General features: G+C 44.7%; 1 protein-coding gene across 4 annotated transcripts in view; it reads right to left on the bottom strand.

The window, feature by feature from the left end:
• pbx4 (pre-B-cell leukemia transcription factor 4) overlaps positions 1 to 27,138 on the bottom strand; it is a 340,266-nt gene that overhangs the window by 42,013 nt on the left and 271,115 nt on the right. For all 4 annotated transcript variants that reach the window (XM_085971522.1, XM_085971523.1, XM_085971525.1 and 1 more), the window contains exons 3-5: positions 20,926 to 21,170; positions 18,728 to 18,918; positions 8,012 to 8,147 (exon numbers count right to left, since the gene is read on the bottom strand). In XM_085971522.1, coding sequence (XP_085827648.1) covers positions 8,012 to 8,147; positions 18,728 to 18,918; positions 20,926 to 21,170 — 572 coding nt within the window. The remainder of the gene's footprint in view (positions 1 to 8,011; positions 8,148 to 18,727; positions 18,919 to 20,925; positions 21,171 to 27,138) is intronic.

Here is a 27,138-nt window from a genome sequence, read left to right as displayed (position 1 = left end):
GCATTTAAAGGTGGTTTTGGGTCTAACAAAGTGTAATACTTTAATTCAGACATATAGGAGTTACCACCTGATTTCAATGGAATGAGCTTTAAATTTCAATTCCAGTTCATTTTCAAAACATTTAGGAAAATAAGGTTAGAAAACCTACTCCAGCATTAGGATTGTAAGAAAAATATATTTTCTATGATTAATAATTAATTTCAAATCCCAAGCAATAAAAGGTAATTGTGTTTAAATTCAAACTACAATCAAAGTGAATCATAACTGGGGTAATCAGTCCGAAGTAAACAAAAAATGAATATTTGCTTCTGTATGAAATTTTCACAGGCAAAAAGGTTTAAAAATGGCTAAATTCTGTTACAGCCATGCTTGTAGGTGCTCAGACAGAACCATACCGATCGATGCATGCGGAGATATTCTGCACACTGTACATGTTCAGACTTGTGCATTCCAGGAATTGTCCACTGAGGAGTAGTTGATAATAACTCTTCTCAGCGAACAGAGTGACGGCTGTAGAAAGAATATCAACTCCAAAAATTTAACAAAGGAACCCAAAACACTATTTTTTGTGGCAAGTTTAACATGTTATAGTGAAGGACGTAGCTTATTAATGTTTGTATTACGTGAAAATCTTTAGGGGACTTTTAACGTTGCCCACCCACACGCTAAAAGTCCCCTAAAGGTTTTCACGTAATACAAACATTAAAAAGCTACGTCCTCACAAGGTGTGCGGGGGGTTAAAATCACTGCAGAGTACTTACCGCTCTGCTCCTGCTGTGTTCCCACTGGCGGGGGCCTCACGAATACATGCAAATCGGGTTCCTCTGACACAATTAGGACCCCAGCGCCATTTAACACAAAATCATGGAAGTCCCGCCCAGCGCCCAATCCGCCAGTAAAACCTAAACTGGTCTCCGAGCCCCTGAAGCAGTATTTAAAGGGGCACTCACCTGCATGTAATAGGATCTGTGAGCTATTGTGCTGTATGGATTGCCAGGAGAGTTTCTAGCTACCTGATTGCTTCTTTCTGACTTATTTCCCCTTCCTTACTCTCAGTAAACTCCATCTGCTTATCACGGGTCCTATTATTGAGAGTTTCAGTTGGAGGAAGAGAAGCAGCAGCAGCTGCCGGGCCTGTTCCAAGACAGAAGGTAAGGGGCTACTCGTAGCCGGCCATACCCAGCACACACCAAGAGTCACTTTCCTGCATCGATCTGAAGCAGTGCATGAGGAGGATGTTGTCACCAAGCAGATTGTTGCTGACCTTTGCAGCCTCTTGCAACAGGGCCTGTTGTCTGCTGAATCAGGGGGCCGTGCCTTGCCAGTGGTTCGCAAAGTCACCACAGCCCTTAACATCTTTGCCACTGGCTCTTTCCAGTCTGCTACAGGGGACATCTCCCAGTCTGCAGAACATTGCTGCATTAAACAGGTGACCAATGCCCTTTCACCAGGGCTGAGCAGAGCATCACTTTTCCCACTGACCTCAACAATCAACACAAGGGAACTTGGGGATTTGCAGAAGTGGCTGGCTTTCCTTGCGTCCAGGGTGTGATTGACTGCACACATGCCACCATCAGTACAGCAGAGCACCAGCCAGCAGCATTCGTGAATAGGAAGGGCCACCACTCCATCAATCTCCAGCTAGTGGCCGATCACAGAAATGGGACTGTGAAAATTGGTGCAAGGTATCCAGGCAGCTGTCACGATGCAATTTTCCTGCAACAGAATCCCTCCCCATAATATTCGATCCTTCCGCCAATGTGACAGGATGCCTGCTGGGGGACAAGAGATATCCCCTACACACGTGGCTCATCACACCGCTCCAAAACTCAGCATGACTGAGCAACACAGAATAATCAAAGCCACAGTGGCCACCAGGATGATTAGTGAGCACATCACAGGGCTGCTGAACAGAGGTTCAGGAATCTGGACAGATCTTGGGGCTACCTACAATATGCCCCACAAAGAGTCTCCCGCATCAGAGCGGCGTGCTGCATCCTGCATAACCTCGTCATAGAGAGGCCTACACCTGGAGGAGGGAGAGCAACAGCAGCAGTCCTCATTGGATGAAGAAGCCCAGGGGAAGGCGAGGGAGCAGCAGAAGGCGAGCCACCTCAACACCTTGTGACAAGAGATGCAAAGGATGATTTAATTGCTCAGCAATTCAGCTCACCTACTCACTCCCCTGCCCTGAAAACCTACACAAAGTTCCTCTGAATCAACAGCCCTTATTCACCACTACCTTCATCCTGCATTAAAGAACATTCAAACAACTTCTAAATTAATGACATACTGACAATGCAAAGTTAAATACTGCAACTAAACCACACTGCAGGTCAAAATGCCAAATGTGATAAAGGGGAATAATTTAATGGTAAAGATAATAATTGCCTTTCATTCATTTTTCACCAAGTGTCAACCCATGGTGCCTTTCTTATAAGAAGGCTTCCTAACTCTACTGCTCTTTGAGGTGCTCCCTCAGTGGCCTGAGCAGAGCTGGTGGAAGGGGTTGTTCTTCATATTGGACCCTTGAGGTGCTTGTGGCCAGTGAGCTCTGGGTGGTCGAGGCTGTGAAGGCCTGGTCACAGACTGCTGTACCATGGCTACTACCAGGGCAGTCTGGTCCAGCTGACTTGCTGGCACCATGGTGGGTACTGGATGAGGGGGTGGCAAAGGATCAGATGTGCTCACATCCTATGAGAGGGTATCATGTACCGCTCCTATGGGGCTAGGGCACATCACTTCCACTGATCTGTGGGCGCGCAGACTGCAGAAGATGAGTGACTCCTTGAAAGCCCCCAACTATTCAGTCCACTAATCTGTCCAAGGTGGACAACTGTCCCTCCAAGGCCACGCCCAGAGTCTGCATGGCAGCCGTTCGACCTTCCACCAAAGCTGCAAAGACTGATGACACCGACTCTGTTAAGAGAGCCTGGCTGCAGCGTCACTAAAGGTGGCCACACTCTCCACAGTAGGCTGCAGAGTGCAGATGTCATGCAAGGTGGCACCACACAGACAAGAAAGGAACTCCACTACACTCGCAGCCATAGTCCTGAAACTCCTTGGCAGGACTTCCAAAACCTGGTATAACTGTTTCGGAGAGGTAAGCCGTTTACCTTTAACGGCTGGGCCCCTGAAGTCCTCATCTCTGTCTTGCCTAGCAGAGCTGTAGAGGACCTCACCTGCAGCGAGCTGTCTCCTGGGCTGTCCCTGCCACCAGTACCTGCTGCTTCACATCAGTGCTGGGTGTTTCCGTCACGTGCAGACCCCTCTGGTTCACTATCTAACTACACTGAGTGTGAATCTCTGTGCTGGTGTTTGGGAGGGAAGGAGCGCCTGATGGTGCATCTTCAGGAGAATTATCCTCTGAGGTGTCTTCTGCAGGAAGCTCTTGCGGCCGAGAAGGACCTAGAGGAAAGAGAAAAAGGACAAGAGTGAGGATGGCACTGGACATTTGCAGGTGACAACCTTCAGAATGCAGCGTGCAGTTGGGAAACTTTCTGAATATTTCCTGAGGCTAGTGAAGAGTTACAAGTAATATGCAGGCACCCTGCTCAGATAATACGCCAGCCTCACCTTCCCCAGTGATCTCCAGGGATTCCTGCTCTGTTTGGGCGAGAGTTATTAGATACTGGTCTTCGTCCTCTCCAGCATTATGTGCTGTCTAGTCCTGCAGAAAGAGTAGGCGTGAGTGTGTGAGTGGCGTTTGAAAAGGTAAGTGGAGCTGTTTAGGGCTTATGCATATAATGCATGTGCTGAGAGCTGGAGTAGTAGAAAAATGGAATGTGGATGGGGAAAGTGATGAGCGGCAAGCCAAGTTTGTGGAATGTGAAGTGAGTAAAGAATGCTGGGAGGAGTTTCTGGTTGTGCAATGCTAGGATGCGAGAAGAGAATGAAGTTAGTGTAGGGTGTGAAGAGAGCAGAGAGGGGAGTGTGTTTGGCATGCTGGGGAAGGAGGTGAAAGGAATGTTGGCTGATGTTGTTGAGAGAGATGAAGAGCTGTACTCACCCTTGCTGCTCTTGTGTGGTCAGTGAACCTCTTCCTACACTGAAGCCAGGTCCCGGGGGTGATGCTGCCGGCACTGACCCTCGTCAGACACCTCTGTCCAGACCTGCTGGAGAGTGGACCTGGGGATGGTCCTGTGGGAGCTGGGGAACAGTACCTCCCTCCTTACACTGACCACCACGAAGACCTCCAGGGAGGCATCTGAAAACCTGGCAGCAGCCCTGCGGCTCACTACTGCAAAGCTAAGTCTCTCCACACCGTTGCAAAGAAATCTGGCATCGGGGAATGAAACCTCGCTTTAAGAGGTGCATTTCCGCTTTAAATAAGCCTTGGGCAGCCTTCCGGAAATTGCGCTGTGAAAATGGGCGGGCTGCTCGTTTCCCGACATGATCACGTGGGCAGCCCATCAATCATATTAAAATGAGGCCCAGGAGTTAAAATCACCTGGGTCTTACACTGGCAAATGGGGGCTTTTGTTTTGAGCCTGCTAGCTAAGGGGAAAAGATAGTGAATGAAAAGTTTTTGAAAAAACATTTTGTGCAATATGAATGGTTCCGTTCTGTTTTTTGGGATGAATAACTTTCCTGCATTGCTCATCAGTGACCATTTGATTTGCGTTTTGTTTCTTTGGCATTACACATTTTAATTGGCCGAGAGTGACACTCACTGTTAAACAGTAAATCTATATCGATAGATCAGATTGCTTAGCTTTTCCGCAGTTTGCGTTTTGGAATTTGACTTTCCCATTATCACCACGAACTATCCTTACTGTGCCCCAGGCTATTTATGTGGAGCTCATGTGACAGGAAGAGGTGTTTTACAACACTATAATGCTAAAGTTTATGATGGAGTCAGGGAATGGGATGAGAGAGATTTACTGAAGAATAATAAGAGGCATATGGTTCTTGTACATATTACAGCCATAAAATAAACAGGATAGTGGTTGCTCCGGATAAAACACAATTCATTTCTGTCATATTAAACCATATACTATTTTTTTCATGAGTTACCCCTTTCTGCTACGCGATACATGGCGAAACTTGTCAGTAATGAAAGGTACAGAAACTCGAATGACCGGCAAAAATCCTACAGAAGACAGCTAGGAGCATGTAATATGCTTTCACTGGCCTTATATCTATATATACACAAATATCCAAAAGATCTATTTTTTGATAGGCCAGATCTGGAAGCCACTCCACTTTTACTATTTTTTCCTCTTTGACACAAGTATCTATTGTGTACGTCATCTTTCCTCATTATCTGCTCATTAAAAAAAAACTCCCTCTCTTCAGATCATGCCATAGATCATTCCCAATTGCCTCCTAGCCTTGATCCCGTTCTGTAAAGAGTTCATAGGAGGCACATGGGGGATTCTTGGGTTGAACTATTTTCCCCTTCCTATACCAGGACACTTAATCTCCTGCTACTTGTTAACGTGCAGCCAGAATTGCAAAAAGCTCATTTTTTTTTAAATGGAATATTATCTACAAAGGTGACGAAGAAATTCATCTTATTTCAAATAACTGCTCTTATATAATGGGAGCTCACACTGCTCCAGGTAGCAGTGCATCATCTGCTTTTCTTCCTTCCATGAATTATATATCAAAAGCTCTGGTAATTGGGTACACTGGGACTCAAAATAAAGAATATTCATATTCATAAGAAAATGCACAGTAATATCTAATAGAAAAACATATATCGCTCCAAAGCATAGACCTGATATGGCATTTGTGTTTTTTTTAAATAATTTGCCTGATAAAAATTGTTAAAATATTCTTACACCAGGTACGTGACTTAAAGGAAAAGTCTATGTTTTCTAAAGTATGCCAGAAATTATATTTATTTTTGGCCAATTTTTAACAATTTCAGACCTTTAAAAAGTAAGCAAAATTTCAACAGAAACTGGTGTTTGCAACGTCACTATGAGAAAAGTACCCTAAACACAAACAGAAAAATAATATTTCCCGAGATTCCCACTGCGCTCCTCCAATGGCGAGTGAACGACTTTGATGGGATCTGCTTATCTGAAGTCTTTGTCAAGTTTGGTAGAATGCCCTTCACCAGTGATGATGCAGGATAAACCCGGCACAGACACTTTGGTCTCCCTCCGTCACATCTTACTGGGACAGCAACAAGCAGCTACAGTCCTCTTTCCCAATGTGTGTCCACTTTGTGAATTTGTGCAGTGGATATTCCAGGGAATATCAAACACCTTGCCAGGACGACAAACCCAGCAATGTTTCAGGCTGCAATCACCATTTGCCCAGAGCAGGTTAGCAATCACACTACAGTGAACCAGGGACTCCGTTACCACAGAAACAAGAATTTCAGCTCACATTTAAGGCATGCATTTTATTTCATTTACCTTTGCCTGATAACATACAGTGTTGTGGCATCATAATATTACAAGATAGTGCTGCAAACTGGAATAATCATGTCACAATATGGCAGCCTGCTCTATAGTAATCTGCACTGGTAAAGAACACCATGACTTAAATAATTAAATAATGCAAAATGAAAACACAATTGCACTGGAGGGCTAGCACTTGGGTCTCATACCGTAAATTTAATCCATCTATTGTTTCTAGTTCTGAAAACACAGATTTTTTTCTTTAAATGAGATATCTCCAAGTTAGGCTAATTTAAATTAAGAGAAAATTTCTTCACACATCGATTCACTCTTCACACATTCAGCAGTGTTTGCTTAACAGAATGACTGGATAAAGGGGAAGGTCTGCTCGCCAAAGACCTGTTTCCATTAGGAGGCTTGCAATGTACCATTTTTAACAAAAATGCCGTATCAGGTTTATTCTTTTCAACTCGTTTTAATTTTGACATTACCAGTACAATTTATAAATCCCAAAATGGTCAACATTTTGCTGATAAACCACCTGAATACAAAAAATGTGTCACAAAGGAATGCAATTTAGCAACAAAAAAAAATAATGTGTGTGGCCAAAATCATACCTGCCAGCATTTTAAAGTTTATGAGCTGGGTGGAAAAAAAAACTGGAGACCTGAGTTGTAGGGAGGTGTAAGAGAGGAAGAAGGCACAAAAAAGCATTTACTCCAACCACACAGAGGCCAAATAACAGACCCTGCATCGATCGCTTTAAGTGATGGCATTTCTAACATATTGAATCTGCTACCTGGAGACTGAGATTAGGTGTCGATGTTGTGCACACTGATACCTGAAGTCACTACCCTTTTTCACCCTTAATATGCAGCTACTGTAGCAATAAAGGCTTGGGCCCAGCAAACACATGAAAGTTTCACACTTAAGTTATGGTAGCATGAGCAGACAGGAAAATCACTGGCCCTGGAAGAATTGGCAGGTATGTAACAGTATATGGCACATAATAATGACCAGAGCATTCTCAGCAACTCAGAATGGCAAAACATTAACACGCTTTTACCTTCACTGCAAGTGTAAGCCCTTGTTATCTCAATCATGAATATATTTACATACAGAGCAGGAGCAAAGGCTTTATTATGACACTTTAATTGATGTAAAATATAAAAAATGTTAAGGTTTGGCTAGAAGAGGTAGTCGACAATCCCTGTGGGAGAGTGGCACTGTTCATACACAAGGTTACACTTGATTTAGACTTGGTCTCGAATACCAGCATACTATACTATAATCACACCAGCTTTGTGTTCGGGGAAACAAAGTCATTCATAAAAAAATCTTAGGAAAGTGTTTCGAACCTCGCTCTATGTTGGGCTACAGCAAAAGTCATAATGCATAACTGCAGTGTCAAAAAGAGCAGCCAGCAACCATTAATTTAATATTGTACAATATCTCGTAATATATTTTCCCGGAATCCCTGGCAGATAGATCAAACATATGTACTGATATAGAAGCACATTTTACATATTAAGCTTTTCTCCTACATTTGTTGTTTTGCTTGTTTCTCCAAGCTGGCTTGAGGGGAATGTGTAGTGATATCTGTGGATGTGGGCTGCAGGCGAGCCCCAGGCTGAAGCTGGGAGAGTAGGCTGTACCTGTGACACTGTGATACCACATTTCTTTGCCAGTTCCTCTTTGGCTTCCTCACTAGGGTAGGGGTTACTCAGGTGGGAGTAGAAATACTCGTTCAGGACTTCTGTGGCCTGTTTGCTGAAGTTACGTCGTTTTCGCCTTTGAAGTGAAACAAAAAAATGAAGAGTTTTGAGTGTCACTGGTTTAAAGTGGGTCTTAAACATTTAACCTTATGCTTCTATATCAGACCAAATCTGTTCACCCCACCATACCTTATTCAGCCATGCCAGTCTTTTCATTCTGCATGCTGACCATGCTATGCCATCTATTAGCCATGTAAGTAATCACTGAATCTTACAGCACAAAAGGAGGCCGACGAAAGGTCACCGAGCTGAAACGTCAACTGCGTTTCTCTCTCCACAGATTCTGCCTGACCTGCTGAGCATTTCCAGCAATTTCTGTTTTTACTTCCCTTAACCTTCTCTGCTCTAAGGAGAACAACCCCAGCTTCTCCAGTCTCTCCACATCACTGAAGTCCCTCATCCCTGGAACCATTCTAGTAAATCTCCTCTGCTCCCTCGCCAAGGTCTTATAGAAACATAGAAGATAGGAGCAGGAGTAGGCCATTCGGCCCCTCGAGCCTGCTCCGCCATTCAATGCGATCATGGCTGATCATCCAAATTCAGCACCCTGTCCCTGCCTTCTCCCCATATCCCTTGATCCCTTTAGCCTTAAGAAATATATCTAACTCCTTCTTGAATATATTTAATGAATTGACATCCTTCCTGAAGTGTGGTGCCCAGAATTGGACACAACACTCCACTAAGCAAGGAAAGCAAACAGATTTGATCAGTTTAGCATCACGTTCAGAATTAAATGTCATTTCTTGAGGCAGGGCAGGGAACAGTTGAAACTAAACAGGGTGAGAAGGTAAAACGTTACCCTATTTATACGGTCTAGTAGAGCATATACGTCCCAAGATCATGCCATCATATGGCTTAGCGAACAGTCGATGCTAAAAGGATAGATTGTTAAGTAAAGCTCTATATATTACACCTAACAAACCATTGAAAGCTCAACTATTGCTTTGATACGAATTAACACAGTCCTGCACTAAATATTTGTCTCCCTCATGTCAGACATTCATCACACACTTTGATTCCGATTCAAGTATTCCCAACTGCAAGATGGAAACAAAAATGAAAAAAGTTTAAGCTAAGAAAGACTATTTGCAAATAGCCACAGGCGGCAGTTTTTTGCGGTAAGTAACAAAATTGCATTGTCAGAACTCAAATATTTCTAAGACTTATATTCCTGAGATCATGTTAACAGGTCATTCTGTGCAAAGTAAAACAGGTCTTCTCCAATATTTTAGTAAGAGGTATTTTGACTTCTAAGGTCTCATATTTGGAACATCAGGGCTCGAATTTCGTCGGGCCGTTGAGGCGGGATTGGAGGCATGTGGGGGGTTAAAATCGCGAAATCAGGGGGCACGAATCCATCCCGCCCCCATGGAGGCAGGTACCTGACCTGTGCTGGGAGCCGCCTCCCCGAGGCGGGAAGGGGATTAGTGCCAATTAACTGCCTGTTAACGGGTAGTTAACAGGCAGTTTTTAGCCTAATCCCTATTTTTATCCCTGAAGTGTGGGCTTCCTGATGATTCCAAACCACGCCAAGTTAGTGAGGCGGACCGTCGGGCTGAAGGACTTGGAGGGTTCGAGATGTCCGGTGTTCAGGTGAGTGATGGGTACACGAGTGCAGAGGTGTTTGGTGCATGTAAAGTGTTTAAAAAAGTTTTACTTACCTTTACAGGCTTCCTTCCTTCAGGTCTCGGGAGTCCCTCATCTCACCGGCACAGAAAGCAGAATGGCCGCCAGCTGTCAAAAGTTGCAGCATTCAGCTTTCTGTTCTGGAGAGATCTCTAAATCAGCCTGAGGGGAAGGAATTAACTTTGTGTACAGATGGTCAGTGTTTGACAGCTTCAAAGAGCTGTCAAACGCTGATATTTCATCTGTCAAAAGCTCTTGACAGATGAAATGTCAATCTGTGACGTCACCTGTTGCCGGGTGGCCCTTAATTGGCCTGCTGAGCCTGCTGGGCGGGCTCAACAAGGTCAATCAAATGAAGATCGAGTGGGTTGGCCACAACTCGATGGAGGCAGGACTACAACCCCAAAAGTCGTAGTCCCGCCTCCTACACGCCTCCATTGATAAAATCCAGCCCTAACACTTTTCATCTGAAAACATAATTAAGTTTCAGCCGCTGGACACCCTCAGCCGCTGGACATCCGCGACCACTAGCTTGGATCAGAAGAATTTGAGGCAGTGAAGGAAAACAATGCAAAATCCTCGTCCCTAGTTGAAGCTACCTTCATCTATAGACTCCCAGCTAGAAGGCCCTGGACCAACATTTGGGGAACTATGTATTGATGAAGGACATGAATACTGTACATGGAAGGGAGCAGTATCAAGCTAAATACCTTCCAAGGAAGCCGATTATCTGTTTCCCCACCATGGTACTAGTTACAAATAAGCCCAGTATATCCAGGGGAATAAGTGCAATATAAATTACCTGCTATTCCCCCACAGGGCAGTGCAGATTCTTGACAGAAGCCATGTTAATTAAAGCTCGCCAACATGTAAACAGGAAATTCAGCCAATAGTAGGCCTTTTTGTTTACCAAAATAGAAGCCTTTAATCTGTTTTTGAAAATGATTAGGAGAAAATATAGCATTTGGAAAACGACTAACTATAATATTGAGAGAAACATGTCTCTAATTGAAGCAGAGTGCTTTTTGATCAGTTGATTGGAAATTTGCGTTATTCGTGATTTTTGAGAGAGCCATACTGCAGGTTTAATAACAGAAAATGCTGGCAACACTCAGCGGGTCAAGCAGCAACACGAGAGAGAGAGAGAGAGAGAGAGCGAGAGAGAGACGGAGAGAGAGAGACAGGGAGAGAGAGACAGAGAGAGACAGAGAGAGAGAGAGAGAGAGACAGAGAGAGAGACAGCGAGACAGAGAGAGAGAGAGAGAGACAGAGAGAGAGACAGAGAGAGAGACAGAGAGAGAGACAGAGAGAGTGAGGGAGAGACAGAGAGTGAGAGAGACAGAGAGAGAGAGAGAGAGACACAGAGAGAGAGACAGTGAGAGAGAGACAGAGAGAGAGAGACAGAGAGAGAGAGAGACAGAGAGAGAGAGAGAGACAGAGAGAGAGACAGAGAGAGAGAGAGACAGAGAGAGAGAGAGACAGACAGAGAGAGAGAGACAGAGAGAGAGACAGAGAGAGAGAGACAGAGAGAGAGAGAGAGAGAGAGAGAGACAGAGAGACAGAGACAGAGAGAGAGACAGAGAGAGAGACACAGACAGAGAGAGAGAGAGAGACAGAGAGAGAGACAGAGAGAGAGACAGACAGACAGAGAGACACAGAGAGAGAGACACAGACAGAGAGAGAGAGACACAGACAGAGAGAGACACAGACAGAGAGAGAGACAGACAGAGAGAGAGAGAGACAGACAGAGAGAGAGAGACACAGACAGAGAGAGAGACACAGACAGAGAGAGAGAGAGACAGAGAGAGAGAGAGACAGACAGAGAGAGAGAGACACAGACAGAGAGAGAGAGACAGACAGAGAGAGAGAGACACAGACAGAGAGAGAGAGACAGACAGAGAGAGAGAGACACAGACAGAGAGAGAGACAGAGAGAGAGAGACAGAGAGAGAGAGAGAGAGAGAGAGAGAGACAGAGAGAGACAGAGAGAGAGACACAGACAGAGAGAGAGGCAGAGAGAGAGAGAGAGAGCGCGCGCTAACGTTTCGGGTCGGTGACCCCAGATGAGTTCTGACAAAGGGTCATCGGCCTGAACCGTGAACTTTGTTTCTCTCTCCCCGGATGCTGCCTGACCAGCTGAGTGTTTCCAGCAGTTTCCATTGTTATTGCAGATTTCCAGCATCCGCAGTATTTTGCGATTGTGTTGCGGCAGGTTTAAGAGTTCACCTGCAGATCTTTCATGGTGTTTCTCAGAAAGAGTCAGAGATGATCCTGTTGCAGAAGGGCAGGTAGAGGTTGCTGGAGTGTGCAAGTAGGGAGAGATGCACATCTCCGGTGAAAGAATTTGGAAAAGATCTCCCCAGAGACAGTGAACTAAGTGTTATTTATTTGCCCTTAGAAAATCAGTGGTATTTTCTACAACTGCAGATAGATAAATAGCTACATAAATAATCTCATACCAACAATGATTAAACAAGTAAAGCAGGCACCTATAGAATCTAAACATCTTATTGTCTGTGTCCCTGTCTAACTCACTGTGCCTGTCTGTCTCCGTCTCTTATCTCTCTGCCCCCTGTTGATTTATCTCTGCCTCTGCCTGTCTGTCTGTCTGTCTGTCATCCCTTCTCTCAGCCAGCCACTTAGTCTCTCTTTGCCAGACTCTTTTGTTTTCTCTCTGAGCTGGCCTCTCATTGCTCTCGCTCCCTCTCCTCTACCAGTCTCTCTTGCAACCAGCCTCACTAACGCTCTCGTTCACAGCCAACCCCTCTTGTGCTCACTCTAGTAGAAATCGCCTCTGACTCTCTTTGCCAGTCAGCCTCTCTCTCACTCGCTCAACCAGTCTCTCGTGCAGCCAGCCTTGGTCGCTGTTTCTCTTGCAGCCACCAAATCTCTTGCTTGCTCACACAGGCAGTGGCCCACAGTGGTGATGTAGAGAGCCGCGAGAGGAACACACCAGCTCCTTCGGCTCCACAGGATGGCAAGCAAAAAGAAGTTGACCGACTCCTTCTTCTGCAGCCTCCTTTAAGTATCGCTGGTTGCGCCTGCGTATAACTGGAAAGACTATACGAAGCATGCAAAGCGCATGCTCCACCTAGATCTTGACCAATTTCCAGGAAGGGATCGGAACAGACGGTAGGCCCCTAATTTGCATATGCAAGGGGCCTAATATTTCAGGCAGGCATCATGGACGCCTGGGAAGCCACATTTACCTGTATGAAGGTGCCAGGAAATGGCCGCAATGGGGACCAACTTTCCCCAACCCCCAATCACTGTTATAAGCCAAGGGCAGACAGGCTTCACAGCTATCAAAGAGAATAGTAGTGCTGCCGTGCGGGAGACGCTGACAGTGATTGCTGTAGGGAGCATATTACTTAAAACCTAGGCTTATCAAGAGAGGCTCAGGTCTCAGTAAAAACATTAAATTAAGGTACCTAAAGATAATTTTATACATATGTTTAATCCTGTTATTGTGAAATATGTAATTTCTATGATTATTATGTGACAAACATTATTTTCAATATTTGAGGGAACAAAAAATTCTCAGCAATTTGGCTCCCTTTCTCCTTTCGGTCCGTTCTGTTGACTGTTTATATCTGATCCAGTGTTTCCATGTGTGGTTAGTACTTCCTCAATACCAGGTTTCGAGTAGCTTTGCTCACTTTTGATTTGTTGCCATGTTGTGAATATGAAATTTCAGCCAATCAAATAAATGCGATGCCAAAGTACAACACTGGAAGTGTAGCACAGGAAGTATGTGTGTCAGACAGGAAGTGTGTGCTACTGTACTAGTTTTATTATATTAATAGATAGGATTATAGATAGTATTTGTAGGAGCTATACCATTCATGGAGCTCTTGCCATGAGGCATTCACAAATACCCTAATTGTCCAAGATTCAGATACATCGAAGACCTACTTTTCATTGTGATCGAAGTACAAATGATGAAATTCTCTTTTGCTTAACAAATTAACTCAATCTCCACATTTAAGAACGGAACTTTGTCCCTCATCACTATTCATTAAGTGGAATTCTGGCGGATTCACAATGATCATTTAGTCCACCAGATGTTCCCCTCTTAACTTTAAAGTATCTTTTATGCGAATGGTGAACTGTTCCGTTTATTCTGGAGAGTTCAGTTAAAACCTACAGCACCTTCCCTTTACCCCAGTTTAGGATTGTGGAGATGCACTTTGGAGAAAAATTTCTTCCAGACATAATAAAGTGGCCAATTGTTTATTGATTGAATCACCACAAGTTGTGCAGTCACTATTCTCAGCTCTGGAAGCTTCAGCTGAATTATAGCTACATCTATTCTCAAGATAGGTGGTAAAACAAGCCCAGGTAACTATAAATCCGTTAGTCTTGCATCAGATGCCAGCAAAATAATGCAATTGGTCATTAGGAAGTAAATTGAGAATTATCTACTTGAAAATAACCTAGTTAAGCTGCAGCCAAAATAACAACAGGAAACGCTGGAAAAACGCAGCAGGCCAGGCAACATCCATGGAGAGAGAAACAGAGTCGACGTTTCGGGTCGAAACCCTTCATCAGGACTGAGAAAAAAAGGCAGGAAATGAAACAGATTAAAAGGCAATTTGGGGGCTGGGAAATGGGGGCGGGGATGAAAGAAGAGACATTAAGAGATATTCAAGGCGAGACGAGATGGTAATAGGACAGGTAAAGAGACAAAGGATGGCTCGAGATGAAGTGTGAAATGCGCTGGCAGAGTGAGAGACAGCTGCCATGTGGGAGAGAGAAGAAAAAAAGGAAAAGGCAGAAACCAAAAGTGTGGATAAAAAATATAAAAATATAATGGGGGCCGAGGTTATGATCTGAAATTGTTGAACTCGCTATGGAGTCCAGAAGGCTGTAAAGTGTCTAATCGGAAGATGAGGTGCTGTTCCTCGAGTTTACGGTGAGCTTCCGTGGAACAATGCAAGAGCCCGAGTACAGTGAGGTCTGAGTGGGAATGGAGCGGTGAATTAAAGTGACAGGCCACCGGAAGCTCGGGGTCCCCCTTACGGACTGAACGGAGGTGTTCCGCAAAGCGGTCACCCAATCTGCGTTTGGTCTCCCCAGTGTAGAGGAGACCACATCGTGAGCAGCAGGGTTTGACCCGAAACGTCGACACTGTTTCTCTCTCCACGGATGTTGCCTGGCCTGCTGAGTTTTTCCAGCGTTTTCTGTTGTTATTTCGGATTTCCACCATCTGCAGTATTTTGCTATCGTAAGTTGCAGCCAATATGGTTTCAGAAAGGACAGACACTGCCTGACAAACAACTTGAATTTGTATACTGCCTTTAACATTTAAAAAGTCCCAAGTTTCTTCATAGAAGCCAAATGGAAAACAGACACCAAACCAGGAAAGGACAAATTAGGAGGGGTGACCAAACACTGTTAGAGAATTCCAAGGGGGGGGGGGCAGGGGAGTTAACCTCCTTGACTTTGTTTTTGGAATTGGCACCTGAAGTGGATGCTGACAAGCCCTATGATACAGATAGTCAAACTTCCAGAAAGCCTTTGATAAAGTTCCACATGAAACCAACAACATCAACTTGCATTTATATAGCAGCTTTAACGTAGTAAAACATCCCAAGGCGCTTCACAGGAGCGTTATCAAACAAAGTTTGACACCGCGTCACAGAATGAAAAATTAGGGCAGATGATCAAAAGCTTGGTCAAAGAGGTAGGTTTTAAGGAGCATTGAAAAGGAGGAAAGAGAGGTAGAGAGGCGGAGAGGTTTAGGGAGGGAATTCCAGAAGTTAGGTCCTCGGCAGCTGAAGGTTCGGCCACCAATGGGAGAGCGATTAAAATCGGGGATGCTCAAGAGGCCAGAATTGGAGGAGTGCAGAGGGCTCGGAGGGTTGTAGGGCTGGAGGAGATTACAGAGATAGGGAGGGGAGAGGCCATGGAGGGATTTGAAAACAAGAATGAGAATTTTAAAATCGAGGCGTTGCTCAACTGGGAGCCAATGTAGGTCAACGAGCAGCAGAGTTTTGGATGAGCTTAAGTTTATGGAGGGTGGAAAATGAGAGACTGACCAGAAGTGCATTGGAATAGTCAAGTCTAGAGGTAACAAAGGCATGGATTAGGGTTTCAACAGGAGATGAGCTGAGGCAGGTGCGGAGTCAAGCTATGTTACGGAGATGGAAGTAGGCGATCTTAGTGAGGGCACAAATATGTGGTCGGAAGCTCATCTCTGGGTCAAATACGAGACCAAGGTTGCGAACAGTCTGGTTCAGTGTCAGACAGTTGCCAGGGAGAGGGACAGAGTCGGTGGCAAGGTAACGGAGTTTGTGATGGGGACTGAAGACAATGGCAATGGGTATCCTAAGAAAGACTTGAAGGTGGATGAGAAGTTAGCGGAGCGATGGAAAGCAGTGGGCACACGTTAAGGGAATATCTCAAGCCCCTACTGTTTCCAATCTACATAAAATAAACTGGATTCAGAAACACAATGAGGGTCATTTTAACTTTTATCGGCAGGCGAAAAAGAGAAGATAGCGAACCGGCAGTCAATGGAAAAGAAAATGGGGCAAGGTGAAAAACAGACTGCTTAATTGCTATTCCCTGTATTTTGCCCAGAGATAAAAATTTTAATTATTGATTAAAAATTAATGTCAGTTGATAACATTCACAGATGATACCAAACTAAGGGACCAACATCAGATGAAGCAGCCATGTAGTTGCAGAAGTTATTTGCAAAGCAGGGAGGTGAAATGCAATACAGTTAAGTGCAAGGTCTTGCTAGTTGGAAGAAAAAAATAGGACACGTACTTATTTAATTAGTGGCGTTAAACTCGCTAGGGGGAGATGCTGGACGATGTGGGACTGATAAGACTCAATGCTGATCATATCCGGTCACTGCAGAGCAGCAATCATCAAAACAAACAGGATAGTGAGCTCGATTACAAAGCACATTGCTGTTGGTCAATCACCAGGAGGAGAGGGGCTCCGTGGAAATCCCAGCCTATTTTGCATCTGCTGCAGAAGCGTGGCTTTCCCCCAGAGTCTCAGATGGAATAACTTTGTTGCTGCACAACATCTGGGATTGGGAACTCCGTGGAATGGGGAATAATCTGTCTCCTTGTACCACGGCACCATTTACTGGTGCTCTAATACACAGCGCCACCATGTTGCTGGGAAACCTATGAATGAAGATAGTATTTGATAAAATGACATTCATACCTTTTATAATGGGCTAGATTGAAATGGAAGATACCTCATCTAGTTTAGGCCAATAGCCACACTATTGCCAAATAACATGTAACCTTACTGCATAACTAATGTTGACTTTTCAAATGTGTTAATGTTTGCTCTGTTAAAGCATCAAAGTATTAGCAATGTATTTTAAATGTATTATTACTGTGAAAATATGTCTGGCAAATTGTTTGTTTCACAAGAACAAGAACTAGAAGAGCTGGGTGTAATTTAGGAACATGGGAACAGGAGGAGGCCATTCAGTCCCTCGAGCCTGTTCCGCCAATCAATGGGATCATGGCCGATCTGCGATCTAACTCCATCTACCCGCCTTTGGCCCATATCCCTTAATACCTTTGGTTAACTAAAAGCTATCAATCTCCGATTTAAAATTAACAATTGATCTAGCATCAATTGCCATTTGCGGAAGAGAGTTCCAAACTTCTACCACCCTTTGTGTGTAGAAGTGTTTCCTAATTTCACTCCTGAAAGGTCTGGCTCTAATTTTTAGACTCTGCCCCCTAGCCCTAGACTCCCCTACCAGCGGAAATAGTTTCTCTCTATCTACCCTATCTGTTCCCCTTAATATCTGGAAACTTCCATCAGATCACCCCTTAACCTTCTAAATTCCAGCGAATACAACCCTAATTTGTGTAATCTCTCCTCATAATCTTACCCTTGGAGTCCGGGTATCATTCTGGTAAACCTACGCTGCACTCCCTCCAAGGCCAATATATCCTTCCTAAGGTGTGGTGCCCAGAACTGCTCCCAGTGCTCCAGGTGTGGTCTAACCAGGGCTTTGTACAGCTGCAGCATAACTTCTACCCCCTTGTATTCTAGTCCTCTAGATATAAAGGTCAGCATTCCATTAGCCTTTTTGATTATATTTTGTACCTGTTCATGACATTTTCATGATCGATGTACCTGGACCCCCCGAGTCTCTTTGGACCTCCATGGTCTTTAGCTTTTCACCATTTAGAAAGGACCCTGTTCGATCCTTTTTAGGTCCAAAGTGAATGACCTCACATTTGCCTAAATTGAAATCCATTTGCCACAGTTTTGCCCATTCACTTAATCTGTCGATGTCCCTGTGTAATTTTATGCTTCTATCTACACTGCCCACAATGCCGCCTATCTTTGTGTCATCAGTAAATTTGGAAATATGACTTTCAATACCATCATCTAAGTCGTTAATAAATACTGGGAATAGTTGAGGCCCCAACACAGATCCCTGGGGGACACCACTCGTCACATCCTGCCAATTTGAGCACCTACCCATTATCCCTACTGCCTGTCTCCTGCTGCTCAGCCAGTTTCTTAACCAGGTCAATAATTTGCCCTCAATACAATAGTCTCTTATGTGGGACTTCATCAAATGCCTTCTGGCAGTCCATATAAATAACATCCATTGATATCCCCCTGTCCACTACTTTAGTCACCTCTTCAAAAAATTCAGTCAGGTTCGTCAGGCAAGACCTACCTTTCACAATTTCATCATAAGTTATCAAAGTGATGTGTTTCTATGCAACTTGCATCATGTGCTTGTAAACAAGTGAAAACACTTTTCACAAAGATAGCGCCTCTACAGTCGACATATTGATAGAGGTTTGGGGATTCATTTTAATTGATGTTTAAGTTTGGCTAAGTTACCTAAAAGGGGTGCTGTGTTCATTATTTTTTCGTTTAATTGATGGCAGCAACAAAGTTATTCCATCTCATTGAACAGGTTTCGAAGCAGATCCTTGTGACTTGAATCCTAGTACCATCCTACCTTGCATCAAGGAAACGAGAGCGCAGGATCATGACTGCTTCACACGTGCTCTGTTTTAGCTGCATCTGGATGGTGCTGAACTTGCGGTGGATAATTGAAACCATACGCTCGATCTCCTTTGGTGAAATGGGTCTGGTCCGACTCTGTTCACGAAGCAAGTTCATAACATGTGTGGTAAATTCACTACATGCCTGCAAACACAACAAAGCAGAATTAGAATATGCATTAACGAGGGATTCATCAGATGAAAAGCACAGATGGGTGCTAACTATGGCATTTTTCATCCTTCCACATCTGTTAATTAGTCAGTGTGTGAAGCTCTGAGCACTTAGGGACCAGGTACTGCATGGATGACAGGCAATGCTTCAACCAGTACTTCAGAAGAGAATGTTGCACCAGACAGTATTTATCCTGGAGACTGAATCCTTTATACAGTTGGGTTTATCCTGTTTCCTTGCACAACATGGAAAGCTTTTCAAAGTTATTTAGTCACTCATGCCATTAGAAAGTTCTTCGATGTTCACTATCACCACAAAGTCAAAATGTGCCTTCAAAACGTTTCCCATCAAGTACCCAGCACGCTGGTAGGAATGTACCTCATCTATAAAAACTTCTCTCTCCCCAATATTTTATCTCCCTCCTTAATTTAATGTTGTTTGCAGAATTTTGATGTATTGGATTAACTCAAATCCTAGTCTAAGAGTTTGTAAGTCCTTACTTTGATTTCGGGTTGACGCTTGCCATTATAAATTCCTATATTCAGATGGAAACTGCTACAGCGCCTCCACTGCAGAAGAATGTAATTACAGCGTGACAAGTTTACATAGGGAGGTTCCATTATAATGGTGCAGGTAGGAATTTATAATAGGAAAACTTGACAAGACGTACATACAGACATATGATTTTGATGGATAGATGAATAGATAGATAGAGAGAAAGAAATAGAGATGGAGCAAATTTTCTCTAGTCCACACTATGGGCTGGATTTTCATTCAGCAGTCGGGAAGGAGGTGGAACTACAACTTTCGGGTTTTAGTCCCGCCTCCATCGACGTCCGGCCAATCCACGCGATTTTCCCTTGATTGACCTTGTTGAGCCCACCCAGCGGGCTCAGCAGGCCAATTAAGGGCCACCCGGCAACAGGTGACGTCACAGACTGAAATTTCATCTGTCAAGAGGTGTTGACAGATGAAATATCAGTGTTTCACAGCTGTTTGAAGCTGTCAAACACTGACAGTCTGACTTCTAACCCGAGTCCTTCTACGCAGACTCAGTTAGAACTCTCACCGGCAATGAAAGCTGAAGGCTGTCACTTTTGACAGATCGCAGCCATTCAGCTTTCAGTGCCGGCTGAGTGATGGACTCTCGATGCCTAGAGGAAGAAAGGCTGTTAAGGTGAGTACAGGTAATTTAAACTTCTTTACACACTTTAAACACACCAAACACACTTACCTTTGCACTCATGCACCCATCACTCACCTGAACACCGACATTGCGACCCCTCCAAGCCCTTCAACCCGACGGCCCGACTGCTCTAACCTGGCGTGGTTTGGAGCCGTCGGGAATCCCACACGACACCCCTCAAAATAGGGATTAGGCTAAAAACTGCCTGTTAACAGGCAGTTAATTGGCACTAATCCCTTCCCGCCTCAGGTCGGCGGGTCCCAGTGCGGGGCGGGTACCCGCCTCCTTTGAAACTTACGTGGAGGCGGGTTTTGGGCGGGATGGTGTCGGGACCCCCGAATTCGGGATTTTTGCCCCCCACATGCCTGAAAGCCCGCCTCACGGCACACTGAAAATCTGGCCCTATATGTCTACAAAATTAGCAAACTATGCCAGATTAATTTACCTTTAGACACTGGTGGCTGAATATGTGCTGCAACAGATCTCTATAAAAATAACTCATTTTGTTTCATTGAACTGCTCTACAATTTGGCTTTCGTTATGATTCAGATGCACATCAGGCGCCATTTTACAGAGATGAAGTGTGAGCTGGTTGTAAGTCAATCCACCAAAGTAGTTTACTGTCCGACAGTCAATCAGCCTGAACATTTCTTTCCTTGTTTGAATTGATTTTAATGATATTGAATGGATTTGTTTGAGGAATGCAGGCATGAAATTTGAAATGGCGTAAATCTGATGCTCTGTGGATGTTGGGCTATATAATCCTTTACACTATTTGGTTCGGTGGATCATACCTGCTCGTATTTCTCCAGCTCCGAGTGGTAAATCTGTCGGATTTGTGTGAGTTTGGCTCGGTAGTCGGAGTGCTCGATGGAATTCTCGTTCGGTGAGCCGCCTGATGCTGCTGCCGCCGCTGCAGCTGCTGCTGACCCTCCGCCCTTCTCGGGCCCGGACACTCCTTCAGCCAACAGCATGTTATCCAGTCTCATCAGCTGGGGATCTGGGGGCTCCTCTTCTTGGACACCTCGGATACTCAGCACTGTGTAGAGAAGGACGAGATTGTTACAGCCTGATACTGTGCCAAGTAAAAAAACATACATTTGCCACGAGCTACAGTCACCAAGGCTTAACACAGCATACTGCTTTTCAGTACAGTGGTTTTAAATGGCTGAACGGGAGGTTCAACTTATACTCTGAAGAAACATTGGTTTAATTTTACAATCGTTCTAAATACTTTAATGAACAAGCTCTTTCTAAGTGGCCTAGTTTCACGCTTGTGAGACCCGAAGTTTTGGTCCTGCCTGTTGTAAGCTACCATGAATATGGCATCGAGTTAAAGCCTGCAGACACTGGGACTTAGCAATGGAGCGACTGTACACGTCCACCATCTAAAGTTAGCAAATCATTTCAGAAATCAATACCCAGCTTATCATTTAAAGTGTGATATTGACATTTACCATTTTTACTTCATTAAAATTTTATACTTCTTCAAAATCCATAGCAAAATTAAACTGCAATATTGAATTTTGACAAACGCTTTGAAAATAATGAAGACCAAGTTTCTCAGCATCAATAATCAGTTAAAAGATTCTCAGCATTGATTCCTGATTAACCGATCGAGTATTGAAAGACTTCCATTTATCAAAAACACGCCTTTTTCAGTTACGCATGAAGTGAAATCGGCAATCAATGCGACACAGCAAAATTAGGAAAATGTACAGGGCCATATTTTATAAATATTGTTTGGGCAGTATTATTGGTTTCTATGCTAATATGCTACTGCAGTGCTCAAATTAGCACACATATGAAGTCACGTTCACTAATACTTGTGGGATGAAGATCGTGGGGTGAACGGAGAAATAGTTTCATTCTGGCTGGAGCGTGCAGGGATTTTCCCATTTCTTCCAGTAGAGGGAGCACGGGGCTTTATTCATTGCTCAATTGCCCATCGCTGTCTATTTAATAAGAGTCTGAAGCCACTTCCACATACAGTACAACACTTTACACGGGGCCTGGAGTAAAACACTCTGCCAAATCATCAGAAATAAAGAATGACTCCCCTCACATCTCCATTATCTGCAGTCAACTTTAAACCATCAATGGGATACAGTCCATTTTGAATCACCCTCGCATACAGCAGGTACATGGCCAGGTTTTGCACCATATATATTGGAACCTTTGGCTTTCTATACTGATCACCTGAATTTCAGCAACATCACAAATGTTTTTCAAAAAAAAATAAAAGGTGGGTAAAGCAAAAACATGTTCCACTGTTTCAAACAATGCATTTGCCTGGATTGGGAGATCCGGTGTTTAATATAATTTACTGTGTGCCTTTCAAACAGTGAATTCGAAAACCAGAAACATTCCCTTTACATGCAAAAGGCAATTTTGCCTCAGATTGTTTTCCATTCTAAGAATCAAATGCAGAGGTGCTGGAAATATACAGCAGGTTAGTATCATCTGTGAGAGAAAACGACCAGTTAACTTTCGGGGTGCAAGTACCTTCCTCGGGTCTTGAATCCCTTACAGATGCCGAGTGACCCACTGTGTATCTCCAGTATTTTCTGTTTTTCAGGTGTCTTCCCATCGGCTGTGCAGTGCTATGAGCAGACAGCATGACCTCCATGCTTACTGACATCACATCACTTCAACAATTTTCTTGCTTCCAAAATAAAATACATGACAGGCTTTCCACAGAGCCCAGCAACATTCTGGGGCTTGATCTACAAGCCTGAGCTTTCCTGCTGCTACAGCCGTCAACCTCCCTCCCTCGCTCCAACTGCCCAGAATCTGCGACCAGGCTCATAGTCACTCCGTGCACAGGACAGACACACTCCTGCAGAAAGAGACAACGTGACAGCACAAATTCAGCATGGGTACCTCCAGGTGCTACCCTGGACGAGGTTTCATACAGTTACACACTGGCAGGACCTGCAGCGGAGAAGCAACAAAAGCAGAGAGCTGGGTGAAGAATTCCTGGAGCCCTGGGCACTAGGAACAGAGTCCCTCCGCACCCCAATCCATTAAAACACTCCAGTAAAATGCATGAAAAAATAGGTCCGTAAAATGTTGATAATAAAAAGCAAATCATATGACAACATACTATGATTAAATGAACTTTAAATCATATCACATGCTACATTTAATGAAATATCTTTGCACGGTGCCCCTGGCGGGAGACCCAGTTTTAACTGGGACCCCTTGGCATCGGCCTCATAGGCCCGTGTGTGATTCACCCCTGCACAGAACCTTAGAACTGGATCCAATTCTCTCACCATCTGTTTCTCCCTCTCGTTGCCTCTCACTCTCTCTATAATTATTTATATAGGTAGACATAATATATTAAAAGTTTTACATTTGCACATTTCCTGTGCTTATAGTCACACAAATTCGGTCACACTAGCAGTCGGCTTTAAGCTGGAAGGTCTGTATCTATGATGCTTACCATTACAGGTAGACTATCCTTTATCCGCACTTCCGAAAACCGAAAACCTCTAAAAACCGAAAGTTTTTTCGTGGAGCGTAAGTCGTGCGCACGACATGACCCGAGTGGCGCCAAACATGACAGGAGTGGTCCGGGAGCTCTGCCTTTCCCTGTGAGCAGGGCAGAGGGTCACAGAGTTCCCTCCTGGGTAGGAGATTGCAGGCTGAGCCGGGCAGTGTGAAGGAGGTACCGGGAGAGTGAACCCAACAATACAGCGGCCCGTCCGATAGCTGCAGCGGCCCGTCCGATAGTCTTTTCTTCCCCCTCCCCCGACCTGATTTGCAGGCCAGCTTAGTGTAGGAGTCAGCCGATATCCGGCTTTCCCACAACTGGCGGCGGCAGTCGAGCCCCAGACCCCCGCTAAGTCAAGGAATTCAGATACGGAGCAGGGGGAGCCGGAAACCTCGATCTAACGGCAGAAATCAGCAGCCGTTTTGTTCGGTTTTTTTTCTTCCCCTAGCATTTTTTTTTTAAACAGTCAGGCTGTGGAAAGAGTCTCTGTAGCTTAGCAACAGCTTCAGAGATGCTTCCAAGGCAGGGCCCGAGTGTTTACAAGCTGTTGCTAAGCAACAGTGTTTGTTGTCAGATACAGAGATGAAAACCTTCTGAAATCCGAAAAATTCCGAAAACCAAAACACAGCTGGTCCCAAGGTTTTCCGATAAAGGATAGTCTGCCTGTACTTTGCTTTCAGTCCTCCCGAGGCTAGGTGGTGCTGCCACACTATTCCGTTTGTACGTCCTGCTCATGCTTTTCTCCCACGTGACTTTCGCGTCCAGCAGCACTCCCAAAACACTTCGAAAAAATGTTTTCACATATATTGCAGCAAGCCACCATTTCAATAAAATCCAAAAAACCAAGGCCAAACCCTTCCATTGATGTGCGTGTCCCTTTAACAGCTGCAGATATTGCCCCGTCAGCCTGCTCGCACGCCAGGTTAACCTGACATGTTTAGGACCCAGTGCTGAATTGAGCGTTAAGGTCGAAGTTCGCATAGGTAATGTTAAATCGGCGTTGCATGCTGATTTGACATCACGCCACCATTTTTTTTTTTTATAAACAGTGCGCTGCTGGTTACTGGCAGCGCAAAGGGGCCCATGAACATGGCGGGCGCTGCGGGGACCGCCTCCAGCTGGCACAAGAGCGGCAGCCGCCATTTTTCCGAGAATCGCTGGCGGTAAGTATATGAATTTCTCGCCCTGGTATTTAAAAAAGCTACGGGCAGGGAAACAAAGAGAAAGAAGGAGCTGGGGGCTGAAAAAAAGAGCTGGGAAGGGGGAAAAACACAGTGACGACATCCAGAAAATGTAGGTTTTGAAATTCCAAGTAGTGAACCTTGACATGGTGGCGCTTCTTGGTAAGAAAGATAGTTTGAAACCAGCCCTGGGAACAGGAAATATTAATATAGAGCAAGCTGGCAGTATTTCATCAACAAACAGACTCGAAGAGCACAGTGATGTGACAGATGGTTTCAGTGCCATGTCAGGTGACTAAAAAGCTAAATCCAGAAGTACTAGCAGGAGTCCACCCGCCCAGAAGAGTGCCCCATAAAGTGCTGAGCCACAGCTTTCCCCTACTTGATGCTGTCAGCATGCTGGCAAGTAGCTTTTGATGAGGAAAGCAGGATGCTGACTAGGTTTGATTCATTTGCTTGCCCAGATTCACATGCACGCTATTTGGAGTCTCATTAATGCAGTCACGTATTCCAGCAAAAAGCTCCCGCGGTCCTGGATGGACTCGGTGATAATCAATGATATTTGGGTGCTTGGAGCTACACAAGATGCACATGACAATAACCTCAGAGCACTACTTCAGAGATGCACGGCGAAAAGCCTGAGGCGGCATATAAGGATAAAGAGCAAGGCGCAGTACCAAAAGTAATGCATCATGAACAGTCTTGGATCAGATCCGAAATAAGTTGAAATATGAAGCCACCAGAGACTAAAGCAGAGCTTGGGACCGCCATGGATACATTGAATTTTATGAAATTTGCTCCAAGACTGATGCAGACGACAGAGCCGCTGCATAACCGAATGAAGAAAGGATTGGTTTTATAAATGGGATACCAATCTGGACGAAGCTGCCAAAGAAAGGAACTGATCACAAAACCAGTTACAGGAATTCTGACACAGGAAAAGAGGTCAGCCTTCAAGCTAATGCATCTCAAGCCATGTTAGGTGCTTATTTGTCATGCACACTGACTGAAGCACAAAATAATGATGTGCAAATAAAGAAGTTAGCCAGTGTGAATTGGTATGGAAGACTCCATCTATATATAGAACACAAACCACTCGAGAGAATCACGACAGAGAGAAAATGGGAACCGCTGAATTCAAAGATCTCTCCCAAGATCATGGCGATTAGCCTTTGCTTTTTATTCTCATTTACTCAAACATTCCCTCACTCAGCCCTACAATGCAGCATTTCAATATAACACACTGCATCCACTTGCCCCGCGCACCTATGTTTCAAGGGGTGCATTACCACAAACTATGCAAAGTACGTTTCTTTGCTTCTTTGGGTGCCCCGAGAGGAAGAGGCAGCTCAGTCAACTGTAAAGCCTTGATCTACATAAGACGTAGGAGGAGGAGTCGGTCATTCGGCCCCTCGAGCCTGCTCCGCCATTCAATGAGATCATGGCTGATCTGATCTTGGCCTCAACTCCACTTCCCTGCCCGCTCCCCATAACCCCTGACTCCCTTAACACTCAAAAATCTGTCCATCTCCACCTTAAATGTATTCAATGACTCCGCCGCCACAGCTCCCTGGGGAAGAGAATTCCAAAGATTCACGAGAGAAGAAATTCCTCCTCATTTCCATTTTAAATGGGTGCCCCCTTATTCTGAGACTATGCCCCCTCGTTCTAGCACCTTGAAGCAGTCAGTGTCACCCAGTCCTACTCTGTGCGGAGCTCTGTTGGCGAGTTACAGGAGGGAGCACTTGGTGAAGCACCGAGCACAAGCAATGAGGAGAAAGTGCAGGTGGAATTGCAGGAGGTGCAGCCATTTTTTAAACGCCATTCTTGGGACGTGTGCATTGCTGGCAAGGCCAGGGATTTGGGCCTTATAATTGATGCCTACAAATATTCTTTGGTAGCACAACATCAACACTCATGGAATCATTTCACACCACCTGAGGGGGCCTCCATTGAGAAGTCCACAGGCTGCATCTGTGTGCTGCAGCACAACTGAGCAGCAGACCACCATAGATAATGTAGCTACAGTCAAAATATTGTTAAAAGCAAAAAGTGTCAGCCGTGGCTCAGTGGGTAGCACTCTCTCGCCTCTAAGTCAGGTAGTTGTGGGTTCAAGTTCCACTCGAGACTTGAGCACAAACTCTAGGCCAACAGTCCAGTGCATAACGAGGGAGTGCTGCACTGTCAGAAGTGCTGTCTTTCGGTTAAACTGAGGCTCCGTAGCCCTCTCAGGTGGACGTAAATGATCCCATGGCACTACTTGAAGAGGAGCTGGGGAGTTTTCCCCAGTGTCCTGGATAATATCCCTCAACCAACATCACTAAGAT

The sequence above is a fragment of the Somniosus microcephalus genome, chromosome 31 (assembly GCF_052327205.1).
Source record: "Somniosus microcephalus isolate GS21.2 chromosome 31, FLI_Smic_1.0, whole genome shotgun sequence".
Classification (NCBI taxonomy): domain Eukaryota; kingdom Metazoa; phylum Chordata; class Chondrichthyes; order Squaliformes; family Somniosidae; genus Somniosus; species Somniosus microcephalus.
Note: the sequence above shows the minus strand (reverse complement) of the source record. Positions and strands in the feature narration are given on the sequence as shown.